At 44.3% G+C, this 19,085-nt stretch overlaps 1 protein-coding gene across 1 annotated transcript in view; it reads left to right on the top strand.

Moving 5' to 3' along the window:
* LOC140205361 (glutamate receptor ionotropic, NMDA 2B-like) overlaps positions 1-19,085 on the top strand; it is a 383,673-nt gene that overhangs the window by 301,912 nt on the left and 62,676 nt on the right. The window contains exons 3-4 of the mRNA XM_072272956.1: positions 12,144-12,258; positions 18,420-18,625. Of these exons, the coding sequence (XP_072129057.1) occupies positions 12,144-12,258; positions 18,420-18,625 (321 nt within the window). The remainder of the gene's footprint in view (positions 1-12,143; positions 12,259-18,419; positions 18,626-19,085) is intronic.

Here is a 19,085-nt window from a genome sequence, read left to right as displayed (position 1 = left end):
ATCAGGCTCTTGAACAAGAGGTGATAACTTCACTCGCCCCGTCCCACAACCTCTGGACTCACTTTCAAAGCCTCGTCATGTCATGTTCTCAACACTTATTTATCTATTATCACTATTATTACTTCTTCTTAAAATTTATTTTTGTATTTGCAGTTTTGCGCTGATGCTTTTTTTGCTGGTGGGGTTGGGGGGGTCGTTGCTTTGCTGTTGCTTGTGTGTGGGAGGGGGGAGTTGCGGGGGGGGCTTTGGGGTTCTAGCATTTATCCGTCATTTATTCTTTGGGGCACTCCTCTGTCTTCATGGATGTTTGCGAAAGAAAAGAATTTCAGGATGTATATTGTATACATTCCTCTGACATTAAGTGTACCTGTTGAAGCCTATTGTTGTCTTTTGCACACGAGTTGTCCGCCCCGTTGTTGCGGTCTTTCATTGATTCTGTTGTATTTCCTGTACTTACTGTGTATGCCCACTAGACAACGAATCTCAGGGTTGTATATGGTCACATATATGTACTTAGATAATAAATTCAGGTTGCACTTTTAACATCAAAACTTACAGTGAAATACATCGTTTGCATTAAATCAAATTAACGAGGGTTGTACTGCCAGCCCGTAAGCATCAACACACTCCCGGTGCCAAACTAACATACCCACAACTCACTAACCCTAACCTGTACGTCATTGGAATGTGGGAGGAAACCGAAGTACTTGGAGGAGACCAACGCGCTCTCGGGCAGAATGTACAATCCTACAGACAGTGGCAGGAATTGAACCCCAATCCTACAACTGGAGCACCGTAAAGCATTGCACTCACCACCACACTACAGTGCCACCCCCTGCTTTTCATCAATATCTCTTCCCCTCGCCTGAAAAAAAAATTCAAAAACTCTAACCCTCAGGGGGGAGTGGAAACAGGAGTCCAAAGGTGCGTAACCCTCTGAGAGAAAAAAACATGTTGCCTCTGGTTCAAAGAAGCAAGTCCTCAGCTTTAAACAATGATCCCTAGATGTAGATTCTCCAGAGAAAGCAAATAACCTCTCCATGTCCATTAAGAGCTTCAAGATGTTACTTGGTTCAATCAAGATTGCCCCGCCCCCACCAAACTTCGCCTCTTCTATGTTCCATTGTGTATCCTCTTCCTGTTACTGAGAAATCCAACAGAATTCTGTTACGTATGTCTAAGGGGTTGAATACAAAAATAGGGGAGTGGTTTTACAGTTATATGGAACATTGGTGAGACCACATCAGTACAATGTTGTCCTTGTTGAAGGAAGCTCTTTGAGAAACGGCAGGAAATGATTCAGTTGTGTTCTGCTGAGGTGTCTTGATACTTTTGTTAATAAATTTACTTACTTAGAATTACAGGATAGAGTGAACCTTTCTGGCCAACATTCCCTCTAAATTTTAATGACCAGTTTGAGAAACAATCTTGTGCTGTGCAATTTTTTGCCCAGTGGCGACAACATGTGCACACTGAATAATTTCTTCAATAAAAACAGTATAAATAAGCCAGTCCTAAAACCTGCAGACAAGTCACCACAAACTCCATGTTGCCAACACCATCCACATCAGAAACCAGAAAAGGAAATCTGATTGTGTATGAATGTGAAATATAATTAAGATGCCATTGGGGTAGATGGTGACAACCTTTTGTGCGCAGTTTAAATTCCTTTGTGTGCACGTGCAGTACAGTACATCGCTTCTGACTCTTTGAACCGTGTCACCCAGCAACTCCCGAGACTAATCAGGGGACAATTTACAATGACCAATTTACTTACCAAAAACGGTATGTCTTTTGACTGTGGGAGGAAGCCAGAGCACCTGGAGAAATTCCTCGCATTCCACTGTGGAATTGTCCACACACAGACATCACTGTGAAACTCTCACACACTCACATCACTGTGAAACTCTCACACACACTCACATCACTGTGAAATTCTCACACACTCCCATCACTGTGAAACTCTCCACACACTCACATTACTGTGAAACTCTCCACACACTCACATCACTGTGAAACTCTCCACACACAGACATCACTGTGAAACTCTCACACACACATCACTGTGAAACTCTCACACACTCACATCACTGTGAAACTCTGACACGCTGACATCACTGTGAAACTCTCACACACACACATCACTGTGAAACTCTCACACACTCACATCACTGTGAAACTCACACGGAGACATCACTGTGAAACTCTCACACGCTCACATCACTGTGAAACTCTCACACGCTGACATCACTGTGAAACTCACACGCAGACTTCACTGTGAAATTCTCACACGCTGGCAAAACTGTGAAACTCATACACAGACATCACTATGAAACTCTCACACACTCACATCACTGTGAAACTCTCACACGCAGACATCACTGTGAAATTCTCACACGCTGGCATCACTGTGAAACTCACACGCAGACATCACTGTGAAATTCTCACACACTCACATCACTGTGAAACTCTCCACACACTCACATCACTGTGAAACTCTCCACACACTCACGTCACTGTGAAACTCTCACACACAGACATCACTGTGAAACTCTCACACACTCACATCACTGTGAAACTCACACACACTCACATCACTGTGAAACTCACACGCAGACATCACTGTGAAACTCTCACACGCTCACATTACTGTGAAACTCTCACACGCTCACATCACTGTGAAACTCACACGCAGACATCACTGTGAAACTCTCACACGCAGACATCACTGTGAAACTCTCACACACTCACATCACTGTGAAACTCTCACACGCAGACTTCACTGTGAAATTCTCACACGCTGGCATCACTGTGAAACTCACACACAGACATCACTGTGAAACTCTCACACACTCACATCACTGTGAAACTCTCACACACTCACATCACTGTGAAATTCTCACACGCTGACATCACTGTGAAACTCACACGCAGACATCACTGTGAAATTCTCACACACTCACATCACTGTGAAACTCTCCACACACTCACATCACTGTGAAACTCTCCACACACTCACATCACTGTGAAACTCTCACACACAGACATCACTGTGAAACACTCCACACACAGACATCACTGTGAAACTCTCACAAACTCACATCACTGTGAAATTCTCACACACTCACATCACTGTGAAACTCTCACACACTCACATCACTGTGAAACTCTCCACACAAAGACATTACTGTGAAACTCTCACACACTCACATCACTTTGAAACTCTCACACACTCACATCACTGTGAAACTCACACGCACTCACATCACTGTGAAACTCTCACACGCTGACATCACTGTGAAACTCACACGCAGACATCACTGTGAAACTCTCACACACTCACATCACTGTGAAACTCTCACACGCAGACTTCACTGTGAAATTCTCACACGCTGGCATCACTGTGAAACTCACATGCAGACATCACTGTGAAACTCTCACACACTCACATCACTTTGAAACTCTCACACACTCACATCACTGTGAAACTCACACACACTCACATCACTGTGAAACTCTCACACGCTGACATCACTGTGAAACTCACACGCAGACATCACTGTGAAACTCTCACACACTCACATCACTGTGAAACTCTCACACGCAGACTTCACTGTGAAATTCTCACACGCTGGCATCACTGTGAAACTCACATGCAGACATCACTGTGAAACTCTCACACACTCACATCACTGTGAAACTCTCACACACAGACATCACTGTGAAATTCTCACACGCTGGCATCACTGTGAAACTCACACGCAGACATCACTGTGAAATTCTCACACACTCACATCACTGTGAAACTCTCCACACACTCACATCACTGTGAAACTCTCCACACTCTCACATCACTGTGAAACTCTCACACACAGACATCACTGTGAAACACTCCACACACAGACATCACTGTGAAACTCTCACAAACTCACATCACTGTGAAATTCTCACACACTCACATCACTGTGAAACTCTCACACACTCACATCACTGTGAAACTCTCCACACAAAGACATCACTGTGAAACTCTCACACACTCACATCACTTTGAAACTCTCACACACTCACATCACTGTGAAACTCACACACACTCACATCACTGTGAAACTCTCACACGCTGACATCACTGTGAAACTCACACGCAGACATCACTGTGAAACTCACACACTCACATCACTGTGAAACTCTCACACGCAGACATCACTGTGAAATTCTCACACGCTGGAATCACTGTGAAACTCACACGCAGACATCACTGTGAAATTCTCACACACTCACATCACTGTGAAACTCTCCACACACTCACATCACTGTGAAACTCTCCACACACTCACGTCACTGTGAAACTCTCACACACAGACATCACTGTGAAACTCTCACACACTCACATCACTGTGAAACTCACACGCAGACATCATTGTGAAACTCTCACACGCTCACATTACTGTGAAACTCTCACACGCTCACATCACTGTGAAACACACGCAGACATCACTGTGAAACTCTCACACACTCACATCACTGTGAAACTCTCACACACAGACTTCACTGTGAAATTCTCACACGCTGGCATCACTGTGAAACTCACACACAGACATCACTGTGAAACTCTCACACGCTCACATCACTGTGAAACTCACATGCAGACATCACTGTGAAAGTCTCACACACTCACATCACTGTGAAACTCTCACACACTCACATCACTGTGAAATTCTCACACGCTGACATCACTGTGAAACTCACATGCAGACATCACTGTGAAAGTCTCACACACTCACATCACTGTGAAACTCTCACACACAGACATCACTGTGAAATTCTCACACGCTGGCATCACTGTGAAACTCACACGCAGACATCACTGTGAAATTCTCACACACTCACATCACTGTGAAACTCTCCACACACTCACATCACTGTAAAACTCTCCACACACTCACATCACTGTGAAACTCTCACACACAGACATCACTGTGAAACACTCCACACACAGACATCACTGTGAAACTCTCACAAACACATCACTGTGAAATTCTCACACACTCACATCACTGTGAAACTCTCACACGCTCACATCACTGTGAAACTCACATGCAGACATCACTGTGAAAGTCTCACACACTCAGATCACTGTGAAACTCTCACACATTCACATCACTGTGAAATTCTCACACGCTGACATCACTGTGAAACTCACATGCAGACATCACTGTGAAAGTCTCACACACTCACATCACTGTGAAACTCTCACACACAGACATCACTGTGAAATTCTCACACGCTGGCATCACTGTGAAACTCACACGCAGACATCACTGTGAAATTCTCACACACTCACATCACTGTGAAACTCTCCACACACTCACATCACTGTGAAACTCTCCACACACTCACATCACTGTGAAACTCTCACACACAGACATCACTGTGAAACACTCCACACACAGACATCACTGTGAAAGTCTCACAAACTCACATCACTGTGAAATTCTCACACACTCACATCACTGTGAAACTCTCACACACTCACATCACTGTGAAACTCTCCACACAAAGACATCACTGTGAAACTCTCACACACTCACATCACTTTGAAACTCTCACACACTCACATCACTGTGAAACTCACACACACTCACATCACTGTGAAACCCTCACACGCTGATATCACTGTGAAACTCTCACACGCTCACATCACTGTGAAACTCTCCATACACGGGCATCACTGTGAAACTCTCACACACAGGCATCACTGTGAAACTCTCACACACAGACATCGCTGTGTAATTCTCACACGCTGGCATCACTGTGAAACTCTCACACACTCACATCACTGTGAAACTCTCACACACAGACATCTCTGTGAAACTCACACACAGACATCACTGTGAAACTCTCACACGCTGACATCACTGTGAAACTCTCACACACAGACATCACTGTGAAACTCTCACACACAGGCATCACTGTGAAACTCTCCACACACTCACATCACTGTGAAACTCTCACACGCTCACATCACTGTGAAACTCACACGCAGACATCACTGTGAAACTCTCACACACTCACACCACTGTGAAACTCTCACACGCAGACTTCACTGTGAAATTCTCACACGCTGGCATCACTGTGAAACTCACACACAGACATCACTGTGAAACTCTCACACACTCACATCACTGTGAAACTCACATGCAGACATCACTGTGAAAGTCTCACACACTCACATCACTGTGAAACTCTCACACACTCACATCACTGTGAAATTCTCACACACAGACATCACTGTGAAACTCTCACACACAGGCGTCACTGTGAAACTCTCACATACAGACATCACTGTGAAACTCTCACACGCTGATATCACTGTGAAACGCTGCACACACTCACATCACTGTGAAACTCTCCACACACTCACATCAATGTGTAACTCTCCACACACAGACATCACTGTGAAACTCTCACACACTCACATCACTGTGAAACTCACACACAGACATCACTGTGAAACTCACACGCACTCACATCACTGTGAAACTCTCACACACTCACATCACTGTGAAACTCTCACACACAGACATCACTGTGAAACTCACACGCTGACATCACTGTGAAACTTTCACACACAGACATCACTGTGAAACTCTCACACGCAGACTTCACTGTGAAATTCTCACACGCTGACATCACTGTGAAACTCTCACACAGACTTCACTGTGAATCTTTCACACACAGACATCACTGTGAAACTCTCACACACTGACATCACTGTGAAACTCTCACACACAGGCATCACTGTGGAATTGTCCTTGACTCAAGCAGCTCCCTAGGACTAGGTAGAAGAAATAATTCCTTGGGTGGTTGTTAAAATGGTTAGGATTTACAATGCAAATACAAAAACCTTTCTACACCCCAGATTATTATTACAGCGTACAATCTATAGCCAGTGATAGCCCTTGACCAAAGCTTCCTATTTTTGACGTATTAATATCCCATCGCTTTCTCAGATGTTTTAATGTGAAGATCACCACCATTATTTTAAGTGAGGAACAGTCTTTGCTGAGGCAACAATGGTGAGATAAAGCTGGCAGCAATGTCCTTTGGGATTAAATTTGTAAATATTGAGTTCCACTGGTACGTGTGTCCAGAGGTTACCTCTTTACCGGTTAAAAGCATAATGCAAACAGGTTTGTAAGATGTTCTTAGATTAATTGAAGCTAATGAGCCTTATTTTACCGGGACTGATGTTTTGCTGGTTCAGTAAAGACAGACTTTTAAATAATTATTTGCTTCAACTGATGATATTAATCTCTGTCATTGCAGAATTCCCAAGGGAATAGCATTTACTGTGTAGATCAGCCACACAGGCAAATATTTGGCCAACTAAAACAAGTGACCATGATATATGTGGTTGGAGCTATACTGTACATTTCATTTCAGGGAGTAGACTGGTTTCATTAGAAAACCTACATATTTAAGAAATGTTATTGTTAATTATATTTTTCTTGTTGAAAAGTAGGAGAAATATCTCTCTCTTTGCATTTCTTGTTTGTGAATCCTGTTAATAAAATATCTAACAGATGCAAGCAAAGGTTAAGACTATGTCTGTCTACATGGGATGGCTGTGAAGCTGCCCTATCTGTACCTAGAGTCATAGAAAAGTACTGCACAGAAATAGGCCCTTCAGCCCATCTAGTCCATGCTGAAGCATTTAAACCACCTACTCCAGACACCTGCACTGGGAGCATGGCCTCTACCATTCATGTACCTATCTGAAAATCTCTTAAATGTTGAACTTGAGTTCACATGCACCACTTGCGCTGCTAGCTCAATCCACACTCTCAAACCCTCTGAGTGAAGTTTACCCTCATGTTCCCCTTAAACATTTAACCTTACACCCTTAACCCATGACCTCTGGTTGTAGTCCCACCCAATCTCGGTGGAAAAAGCCTGCTTGCATTTATCCTATCTATATCCCTCACAATTTTGTATACCTCTATCAAATCTCCTTTCAATCTTCTATGTTCCAAGGAATAAAGTTCTAACTTATTCAATCTTTCCTCACACCTCAGGTCTTCCAAACTGAACAACATCCTTGTAAGTTTTTTCTGTACTCTTTCAACCTTGTTTACATCTTTCCTGTAGGTGGGTAACCAAAACTGGATGCAATACTCTATGTTAGGCCTCACCAATGTCTTTTACAACTTCAGCATAACATCTTATCTCCTGTTCTCAATACTTTGATTTATGAAGGCCAATGTGACAAAAGCATTCTTTACGACCTTGTCTACCTGTGACGCCACTTTCAACAAGATCCTTTAGTTCTACATCACTCCTCAGAGCCCTACTGTTCACTGCCTCTATAACTTAGAGTAATTGTCTGCCGTAAAGCATCCCCCATGTAGGTGGATACAGGGAGAATCAAAGTAGTTTGAAGCATGTGTGAGAGAGAGTAGCTGATAGGGAAACAGATTTGTGGATTGCTTTGTGAGTCAGCATAGATCCAGTGGGCTGAACATCCACTTTCAATGGCATAAGGAAGTATAAGAAACTTCAATTCATCCTCAAAGAAGGTCCTCCATCACTGGTGGTGTTCAGGGCTTGCTTCATCATGCCATTAGCTTCCCCTCGGTTTTCACTACTGTCAATCATGCAAGTCCCAGGTGGAGACTCAGGAAAACCGTCACACACTCAGATGTAGAAGGATTCTTCATTGCTGTTTCTGTAGCAACTTTGTTTTACCAATCAGAGTTGTTAACCCTGAGCTGAAAACCCAAATCTGGAGGTCTGGTGGACCACGCTTAGCTTTTCCTCTGCCCTTTGACCTGTTTGGCATTGGTGACCCTACCAAGAGCCAAAGCACAAGGCCCTGACTCCAGCCAGCATAACTCTCCTGTTCATTTAGGCATGCAAGCCTCCAATCCACGACACGGTTGTGGTCCTCGGGAGTTTCCAAAATAAACTCAGTCTTATTTCCCAAACTCATTTCATTCTCTCCTGCCAATCTCAACCCTATCCCCCATCTCGTTCTAATATAGCCTCAACTCTTCCACCAACCTCATTCCTAAACAGAGGCCTCCACATCGCTGCCTCTTTCCCAAGGTTCTCCCTCCCTCTAGAACAGGGACTCCCGACTTTTGTTTTACCATGGAGCCTTACCATTAACCGAGGGGTCTGTGGGCCCCAGGTTGGGAACCTCTGCTCTAGAAAGACAACAGCCTTCTGGATGGGGATGCCAACTATGCACACTTTGGTGTTCCAGCAATGGCAACCCAATCACTGCCTTTACAGTGCCAGTGGTTACCATTCAGGGTTCAATTCTCACTGATGTCTGAAAGGAGATTATGTATTCTCCCCATGATCACGTAGGTTTCCTCTGGGTGGCCTGGTTTTCTCCCACATTCCAAAGACACACAGTTAGGATTAGTAAGTTGTGGGCATGCTATGTTGGCACCAGAAGTGTGGTGACACCTCTGGGCTTCCTTGGACTCTGTTGGATGTCAACGCAAAGCGATGACTTTCACTCCATGTTTCGATGTACTTGTGACGAATAAAGCTGGATTCTGTCCTGACGAAGGGTCTCGGCCTGAAACGTCGACTGCACCTCTTCCTAGAGATGCTGCCTGGCCTGCTGCGTTCACCAGCAACTTTGATGTGTGTTGGTTGAATAAAGCTGGATTGTAAATTGGCACCCATTGCACTGGCTCAGATACCATGCAGGATCCAGAAGCTAAAAAAAAAAACGGGGATCTATAGCACCAGAGATTCTGCAGATGCTGGAAATCCAGAGCAAACACACACAAAAAACTGGAGGAACTCAGCAGGTCAAGCAGCATCCATGGAAAAGAGAAAACAGTTGATGTTTCAGGTTGAGATCTTTCTTCAGGACTGGAAAGAAGGGGGAAGAAGCCAGAATGAGAAGGTGGGGGTGGGGAAGGCATACAAGCTGGCAGGTGATAGGTGGATGAGGTAGAGGACTGAAGAAGAAGGAATCTGATAGGAGTGGCGAATGGACCATTGAAGGAAGGGAAGGAGGAGGTCCAGAAGAGGAAGTTGATGGGCCGGTGAGGAGAAGAGGAGAGAAGATAAGGGAATGTGAAAAGAGAGATGGGGGAAGGAGGAGGAATTGCTGGAAGTTAGAGAAATCAATGTTCATTCCATCAGGTGTTAGCCTACCCAGACAGAATCTGAGGTGTTGCCTCTCCATTGTGAGTGTAGTCACAAGAAGATGCCATAGACAGACATGTCAGAATGGCAATGGAAAGTTAAATTGAAATGGGTAGCCCCCAGGAAATCCCACCTTTTGTGGCAGACGGAATGATGATGTTTGGCATGTGATCAATGAAATGTATAAATTTGCAAATGAATAGAAATTTGCTGGAGTTTGTTGATCATGAGGAAGAGTGTCAAAGGCTATAATTTGGGTGGAGAAAAGACAGATGGAGTTTAATCCGGATAAATGTGAAGTGGTGCATTTGGGAGTCAAATGCAGGAGGAAAGTACAAGTTCACTCAGTGAAAGACAAGTTGGATTGTGTTCGCTTGCAGCAGCACTAGCGCACGACGATGACTGCTGCGCCGTCAATCTACAGGCCGTGACCCTCAGACCCTCAGGAACTTGAACTATATATATATATATATATATATATACAGTGACTATGTTTTTCTGCTATTGTAACTTTATGTGCTGTGTGCTGTTGGTAATGCGTTTTACACCTTGGCTCCAGAGGAACATTGTTTTGTTTGGCTGTGTCACGTACGGTTGAATGACAATTAAACTTGAACGTGAACTCCAGTAAATGGCAGGACCTTTTGGGAGCTCTGTGTATACACATACAATGTCTTGCCGCGGCATAAACTGAAAGCCAAAGGCCTCAATGAAATGAGCGGGGCAGAGGGAAAGCAGCTCCCCAATATGGATGGAGATGCAAGTTGGCTTCTTAAAATGAGGCTGACTCATGGACCTCTGCCACAGCTACTTTTGAGCTCTTGACGTCTTTGCCTGTCAGCTTTTCCAGTTTTCCGGGTTGGTGACAACGTGTAAACCAAAACCTGCATTATTTCCCTGGTTCCTCAATTCCCTCTCCTCCCTTACTGCTATCCTTACAGTCCACCTTCTTGACCAGACCCCTCATTGATAGCCGTTCCCTTGGCATGTGACTCAGCTTGCTGTCTGAGTTTGTAAGATCCCCGGCCAGTTTACCAGCGGAATTGGAGGAACCTGCAAGGGAAAGGTTCAAAGATCAAAAGTTGAAAGTACATTTATTATCAAAGTATGTATACCATATACAACCTTGAGATTCGTCCCCTTGCAGGCAGCCACAAAGCAAAGAGACACAATAGAGCCCACTAAAGTCCCACACTACAAAGACCGTCAAACACCCCGTGTGGGGGAGAAAGAACAAATCGTGCAAACAATAAAAAGTAAACAAGTAACACACAGAACATGAACTGTGGTGTCCCTGAGAGTGCGCCCACAGCCCACAGAGCTAGTTCAGTGTTGCAGTTGGTTCAGGAACCTGACGGATGCAGGCCACAGCCACGGAGCCAGTTCGGTGCTGGGGTGAGTAATCCTCCTGGATTAGAGAGCTAAACACCAGAACATCCTCCGCCCTCGGTCTTGTTGGCTTGACTTTTTAACTGGCTCAGCGCTTAAATTGGCCAAACTGTCGGATCATTTTTTGCTCTCAGGCCCAGGCCTGAACCATTGCATCACGTGGCTAAATGTGCAGGCACTGCGCTCATATACGAAACCAGTTTACTCTGGATGCTGGAGGTACAAAGCCAAAAAGGAGAAAGTGCTGAACATACTGATCAGGTCAGTCAGCGTCAGTAGGTGGAGAAAATGAATTAACGTTTCTGGCAATGACCTTACATAGAAATTCAACCTTGTGCTTTTAACTGAGCAGAACGGGAGATTACTAAGTGCAGTCATCGCACTGGCATTGTGAAAATAGCATTGCGCACAGTGGGGGTGTAAACGCATATGGAGGTTGGATCTATAAAGAGCTTCAACCCACAGGCTCTTGTGTTGTTGTTTACTTTGGAGCTTCTAACACTTCGTGCTTTGGTAAATAGTGTCTGAAACATACCACGAACATGCCGGATATTTACCTTTCACTTTGCTCCTTGTTTTTGCAGATACCTTATGAATGTAAGTTTTGAGGGAAGGAACCTCTCCTTCAGTGAAGATGGGTACCAGATGCACCCCAAATTAGTAATCATATTACTCAACAGAGAGCGGCTGTGGGAGAAGGTAAGGGCTTCGTTGATTTTGTTTTGCAAAGAATATGCAAGATGCAAATAAATACATAATTTGCATTTCCATGCTAATCATTAGGAACCTCCCGTATGTAATGAAGAGGCCACTGAGTGTATGTTTGTGACCTTCTGCTGCTGTACCATCCACTTTGTGGTTCGACATGTTGTGCACTCAGAGATGGTCTTCTGCACACCATTGTTATAACACGTGGTTATTTGAGTTACTGTCGCCTTCCTGTCAGCTTAAACCAGACTGGCCACTCTCCTCTGACCTCTCTCATTAACAAGGTATTTTTGCCCACAGAACTGCCGCCCACTGGATTTTTTTTAGCCTGTTTCTTAGACCATTTTCTGTAAACTCTGGATACTTGTCCGTGAAAACCTCAGGAGATCAGCAGTTTCTGAGATACTCAAACCCCCCAGTCTGGCACCAACAATCATTCCATGGTCAAAGTCACTTAGATCACACTTCTTCCCCATTCTGATGTTTGGTCTGGACAATAACTGAACCTCTGGACCATGTCTGCATGCTTTTATACATTGAGTTGCTGCCATGTGATTGGCTGATTGGATATTTGCATTAACGAGCAGATGTGCCTAATAAAATGGCCACTGAGTGTAGACACCCAAAGCACCTCACTAACAACAAAATGCTGTCTGGAGTTTTGTCACTGCCTTAAGGGAGCACAGTCTTTGTTCCGTCGAGGAAAGGGTCTCAAGCCTTCCACAAAAATCTGTGCCTTCTTATTTCATTCTGGGACCTGGACTACATACAAGAGACATTTCAAACTGCCTAGGTAGCCTCTGTTAAAGTCCTCCAAATTCTCTGAACCGGTAACCGAAACAACTTCAGTGTCCTCTCCCAGGTCAGAAAGTCCAGCACTTATGGCCTAGTCAGTTGGAAAACGCCTGAGAACAGACTTCTGAAGCAGAGACTCCGTTCTGGGCTTAGTTTGAAGAGGAGGTTGCCAGCTGGACAGATAAAAGTGATTCAAGGATGAACTTGAAACTTCCTTGAAGCAACACAACATTCCCACTTTGTCCTGGGAATATCTGGTCCATGACTAGTCATAATTATGAAGCTGCATTCAGTGCGGTAGGGAGGGCCCCGGGTCTGTGTATTGGGACATGATAGAAGAGCTGTAAATTGGTTTATGATAGGCATGTGTACTGAGGTACAGTGAAAACATTTTACAGCTATTACAACAATGCATTGAGGTAGTACAAGGGAAAACAAGAACAAAATGCAGAGTAAAGTGTTACAGTTGCAGGGAAAGTGCAGTGAAGACAGACCTGGGTGCAAGACAAGAACTTAGATCACAGAATGTAGAACATAGAACTTCACGGCTCAGAACAGACCCTTCAGCCCACAATGTTGTCTGATGTTTTAATTTACTCTAAGATCAATCTAACCCTTCCCTCCCACATAGCCCTCCATTTTTCTATTATCCAGGTACTGAAGAATCTCTTAAGTGTCCTTTGACTGCTTTGTTTGGCATTGTTGAGGATAGTGCAACTAAACTGAAGCCATCTAATTTGCGGGTATTGGCCCTTTATGTCTCTTATGGCCAGGCGGGTGATCTTGCTCGAGTGGAAGGAGGCTGCCCCACCCACTCATGTTCAAAGGCCATCTGACGTTATGTTGTGCCTTGATCTAGAGAAGATTCATTGTTCGATTTCTGATTCTAAACATGATTTTCTAATGTTATGGGGACCATTTCTGAATTATTTGCACAATCTTTGAACTGCTATTAAAGTATGGATCGGAGCCATTATTATTATAATATCATATGGTAAGATATTTTTCTTTTTTCTTCTTTTTTTTTTTACCAACCAGCTCATTTTGGTAGTGGGGGTAGATTTTTTTTTGAATAAAATACAATTATTTTATTCTATTTCATTTCATAATTCAATTTTTTTTATACATGATTGATTTGGAATACGGGATATTGTGATCATATTACTGTGATTTAAATATAATGTAATTCATATTATTTACTTGTATCCTTATGAATTTTGTATTTGTAGTCATGTAATTTATATAATATCAATAAAAATATTGAATAAGGAATGTCCTTAGTGTATCTGCCTCTACCACCACCCCTGGCAGTGTGTTCCTCACACCCACCATTCTCTATGTAAAAAAAAAACTTACCTCTGGAATCCTCTTTATACTTTCCTCCAATCCTTTTAAAACCAAGCCCCCTCATATTAACCATCTCCGCTCTGAGAAAAAAAATCTCTGACAATCCACTTGATCTATGCTTCATCATCTTGTACACCTCTATTAAGTTAACTCACATTCTCATGTGCTCAGAAGAGAAAAACCCTAGCTCACTCAACCTATTCTCATAAGATATTCTCTCCAATGCAGACAGTATCTTTGTAAATCTCCTATGTATCCTCACTGAAACATCCACGTCTTTCCAATAATGAGTCAATGAGAACTGAACACAATATTCCAAGTGTGGTCTAAGCAGGGTTTTATAGACTGTGGAGTCAAGAGTCCGTCTTATGTTAGGCAACCATTCAACAGCTTTTTAAAAGTGGGATAGGAGCTGTTCTTGAGTCTGTTTATAGAGTCATAGGATCATAGCACAGAAACAGGCCCTTTGGCCCATCTAGTCCATGCCAAGCCATTTGACCTGCCTACTCCTAATGACCTGCACTGGGACTATAGCCCTCCAAACCCCTACCGTCCATGTATCTATCCAAACATCTCTTCAACATTAAAATCGAGCTCGCATGCACCACTTGCACTGGCAGCCTGTTCCACACTCTCGCAACCCTCTGAGTGAAGAGGATTCCCCTTATGCTCCCCTTAAACATGTCACCTTTCACCCATGACCTCTAGTTGTATTCCTACCCAACCCCAGTGAAAAAAGCCAACTTGCATTGGCCCTATCTATACTCCACATAATTTTGTATACCTCCATCAATTCTCTTCTCAGTCTTCTATGTTCGAAGGACTGAAGTCCTATCCTATTCAATCTATCCTTATAACTCAGGATCTCCAGGCCTGGCAACATCCTTGTAAATTTTCTCTGTACTCTTTCAACCTTATTTACATCTTTCCTGAGGGTGGGTAACCAAAACGGTGCACAATACTCCAAATTAGGCTTCACCAAAGCCTTATGCAACCTCAACATAACATCTGGTTAGGCCACACTTGGAGTATTGTGTCCAGTTCTGGTCACCTCACTATAGGAAGGATGTGGAAGCATTGGAAAGGGTACAGAGGAGGTTTACCAGGATGCTGCCTGGTTTAGAGAGTATGCATTATGATCAGAGATTAAGGGAGCGAGGGCTTTACTCTTTGGAGAGAAGGAGGATGAGAGGAGACATGATAGAGGTGTACAAGATAATAAGAGGAATAGATAGAGTGGATAGCCAGTGCCTCTTCCCCAGGGCACCACTGCTCAATACAAGAGGACATGGCTTTAAGGTAAGGGGTGGGAAGTTCAAGGGGGATATTAGAGGAAGGTTTTTTACTCAGAGAGTGGTTGGTGCGTGGAATGCACTGCCTGAGTCAGTGGTGGAGGCAGATACACTGGTGAGGTTTAAGAGACTACTAGACAGGTATGTGGAGGAATCTAAGGTGGGGGCTTATATGGGAGGCAGGGTTTGAGGGTTGGCACAACATTGTAGGCCGAAGGGCCTGTACTGTGCTGTACTATTCTATGTTCTATGTTCTATCCCATCTCCTGATCTTGAGTCTGGTGGTAGACGTTATTGGGTTTTTGTAACTTCTGCCTGATGGAAGGGGTTGGGGGGGAAGAAGAGAGTTCATCCAGGAGGGCTGAAGCCTTTATGTTGGCTGCTTTACTGACGCAGTGAGAAGGAGCAAAATGGGCTTCACCACTACACAAATGATATGCCTGCCTTCGTCTTCAGCCACCTCCTACTCCGTGTACAGAGGAGTCTACACTTCCCACATTGTCTAACTCAGAACTGACACAGTTCTGCACAGGACCAAAAGAAGCTGCAGAGGGTTGTAAGCTTAGTCAGCTCCACCTTGGGTACTAGCCTACAAAGTACCCAGGACATCTTCAAGGAGCAGTGTCTCAGAAAGACAGCATCCATTATTCAGAACCTCCAGCTCCCAGGGCATGCCCTTTTCTCACTGTTACCATCAGGTAGGAGGTACAGAAGCCGAAGGCACACACTCAGCGATTCAGGAACAGCTTCTTCCCCTCTGCCATCCGATTCCTGAATGGACATTGAACCCATGAACACTACCTCACTTTTTTAATATATAGTATTTCTGTTTTTTGGCACAAATTTTTATCTATTCAATATGCATATACTGTTGTTTGTTTGTTTGTTTGTTTGTTTATTTATTTATTATTTGGGGTGACTGTTTACAATTCTCTGCAGCTTTTTCCAATCCTGTGCAGTGACCCATCCATACCAGACAGTGATGCAACCCACCAGAATGCTCTCCGCTAATTAACAATACATTGAGTAGCACCGGATGATCTGATTACGATGAGTAGGGAAACGGTTAGAGGAGATCTCAGAGGGAGGTTTTTTACACACTGGAATGCACTGCCGGGTTGGTGGTAGAGGCAGGTACATTAGGGGCATTTAAGAGATTCTTAGGTGCATGGATAATAGAAAAATGGAAGGCTATGTGGGAGGGTTAGATTGATCTTAGAGTAGGTTAAAAGGTCAGCACAACATTGGATGTGTTATGTAAGAAGGAAGAATTCAATTGATCTTGGAGTTGGCTTAATTTAGTCAACACCATATTGTGGGCTGAATGGTCGCACTCTGATTGTTCGATGTTAATGCAGAAAACTACAATGTGTGAACAGGCCCTCTGGCCAACAATATCTGTGCTGGTAAAATTAAACAGATCCCTCTGCCTGCACATGATCCACATCCCTCCATTTCCAGAATATTTATTTGTCTATCTAAAAGCATTTTAAACATCACGATATCTGTTTCCACCATCACCCCTGGCAGCCTGTTTCAGACACCACCCACTCTCTATAAAAAATACATGCTGCACACATCTCCGTTAAACTTCCCCCTCCTCATCTTAAAGCTACTCTGGCATATCATAAACACAAGAAAGTCTGCAAATATTGGAAATCCAGAGCACCACACACACAAATGCTGGAGGAACTCAGTAGGTCAGGCAGCATCTATGGAAATCGACATTTCAGGCCGAGACACTTCTTCAGGACTGAGAAGGAAAGTCATTGTCATAGTCATAGTCAAACTTTATTGATCCCAGGGGAAATTGGTTTTCGTTACAGTTGCACCATAAGTAATTAAATAGTAATAAAACCATAAATAGTTAAATGGTAATATGTAAATTATGCCAGGAAATAAGTCCAGGACCAGCCTATTGGCTCAGGGTGTCTGACCCTCCAAGGGAGGAGTTGTAAAGTTTGATGGCCACAGGCAGGAATGACTTCCTATGACGCTCTGTGTTGCATCTCGGTGGAATGAGTCTCTGGCTGAATGTACTCCTGTGCCCAACCAGTACATTATGTATTGGATGGGAGACATTGTCCAAGATGGCATGCAACTTGGACAGCATCCTCTTTTCAGACACCACCGTCAGAGAGTCCGGTTCCATCCCCACAACATCACTGGCCTTACGAATGAAAAGGGGAAGATGCCAGAATAAAAAGGTGGGGAAGGGAAGGCAGGTGGGTGGGAAAGGTTAAGGACTGGAAAAGAAGGAATCTGATAGGAGAGGAGAGTGGATGTGATAATATTTTCCATTTCTACTTAAAGGAACCATATCCTGGCTTTTATCCAATCTGTGCCTCTCATAGGTATACAATACTCACTGGAAGACAGAGGAAGGAGAGGTGACCTTTTTGAAGCATTATGTATTCTGATGGGAATTGGCGGGTGAATTTTGAGATGATGTTTCTATTGGGGAGGGGAGCTGTATACCTAGAACTAGAGGGCAGAGCTTCAGAAGAAGAGGCCACCCATTTTGACGAAGGTGAGGAAGAATTACTTCTCTCCTTCAGCTTCTGATACGCCAAAGTAAAGAATCCAACCTGTCCTTGGCAGCTTCCTAGCAACCTCTCCACAGTATCCACATCCTTCCCAAAATGGGTTCGACAGGGCCGGTTCATACTTCTGCTTCCCGTGATCAACTGACTGTTTTTTTTCCTTGCTTGTGTGCAGGTCGGGAAGTGGGAGGCAAAAAGACTGACCATGAAGTACCACGTCTGGCCCCGGTACTACTTGTTCTCGGAGTCGGAAGAGGAGGATGACCACCTGAGCATTGTCACGTTGGAGGAGGCGCCCTTCGTCATTGTGGAGGACGTGGACTCGCTGAGCGGGACCTGCATGAGGAACACGGTCCCCTGCAGAAAGCAAGTGAAGCAAATGTACGTATCAACCGCCCTGCCCCACCTTGGGTTAGAGGTAACACTCACAGCTCGCTGGAGGAACTCAGCAGGTCGGGCAGCATCCGTGGAAAAGATCGGTCGACGTTTCGGGCCGGAACCCTTCGTCAGGACTGTAGGGGGAAGGGGCAGAGGAGAAGGCTGGGGGGAGGGTGCGAAGGAGAAGGCTGGTAGGTTCCAGGTGAAAAACCAGTAAGGGGAAAGATAAAGGGGTGGGGGAGAGGAGGCAGGGAGGTGATAGGCAGGAAAGGTGAAGAAGGAGTAGGGGAAACACAATGGGTAGTAGAGAGAGGCGGAACCAAGAGGGAGGTGGTAGGCAGCTGGGGGAGGGGGCAGAGTTTCATAGGGATAGGGGAAGGGAGGGGGAAGGAATTACCAGAAGTTGGAGAATTCTATATTCATTACAAGGGGCTGGAGACTACCTAGACAGTAGGTGTTGCTC

The sequence above is a fragment of the Mobula birostris genome, chromosome 11 (genome assembly GCF_030028105.1).
Source record: "Mobula birostris isolate sMobBir1 chromosome 11, sMobBir1.hap1, whole genome shotgun sequence".
Lineage (NCBI taxonomy): Eukaryota > Metazoa > Chordata > Chondrichthyes > Myliobatiformes > Myliobatidae > Mobula > Mobula birostris.
Note: the sequence above shows the minus strand (reverse complement) of the source record. Positions and strands in the feature narration are given on the sequence as shown.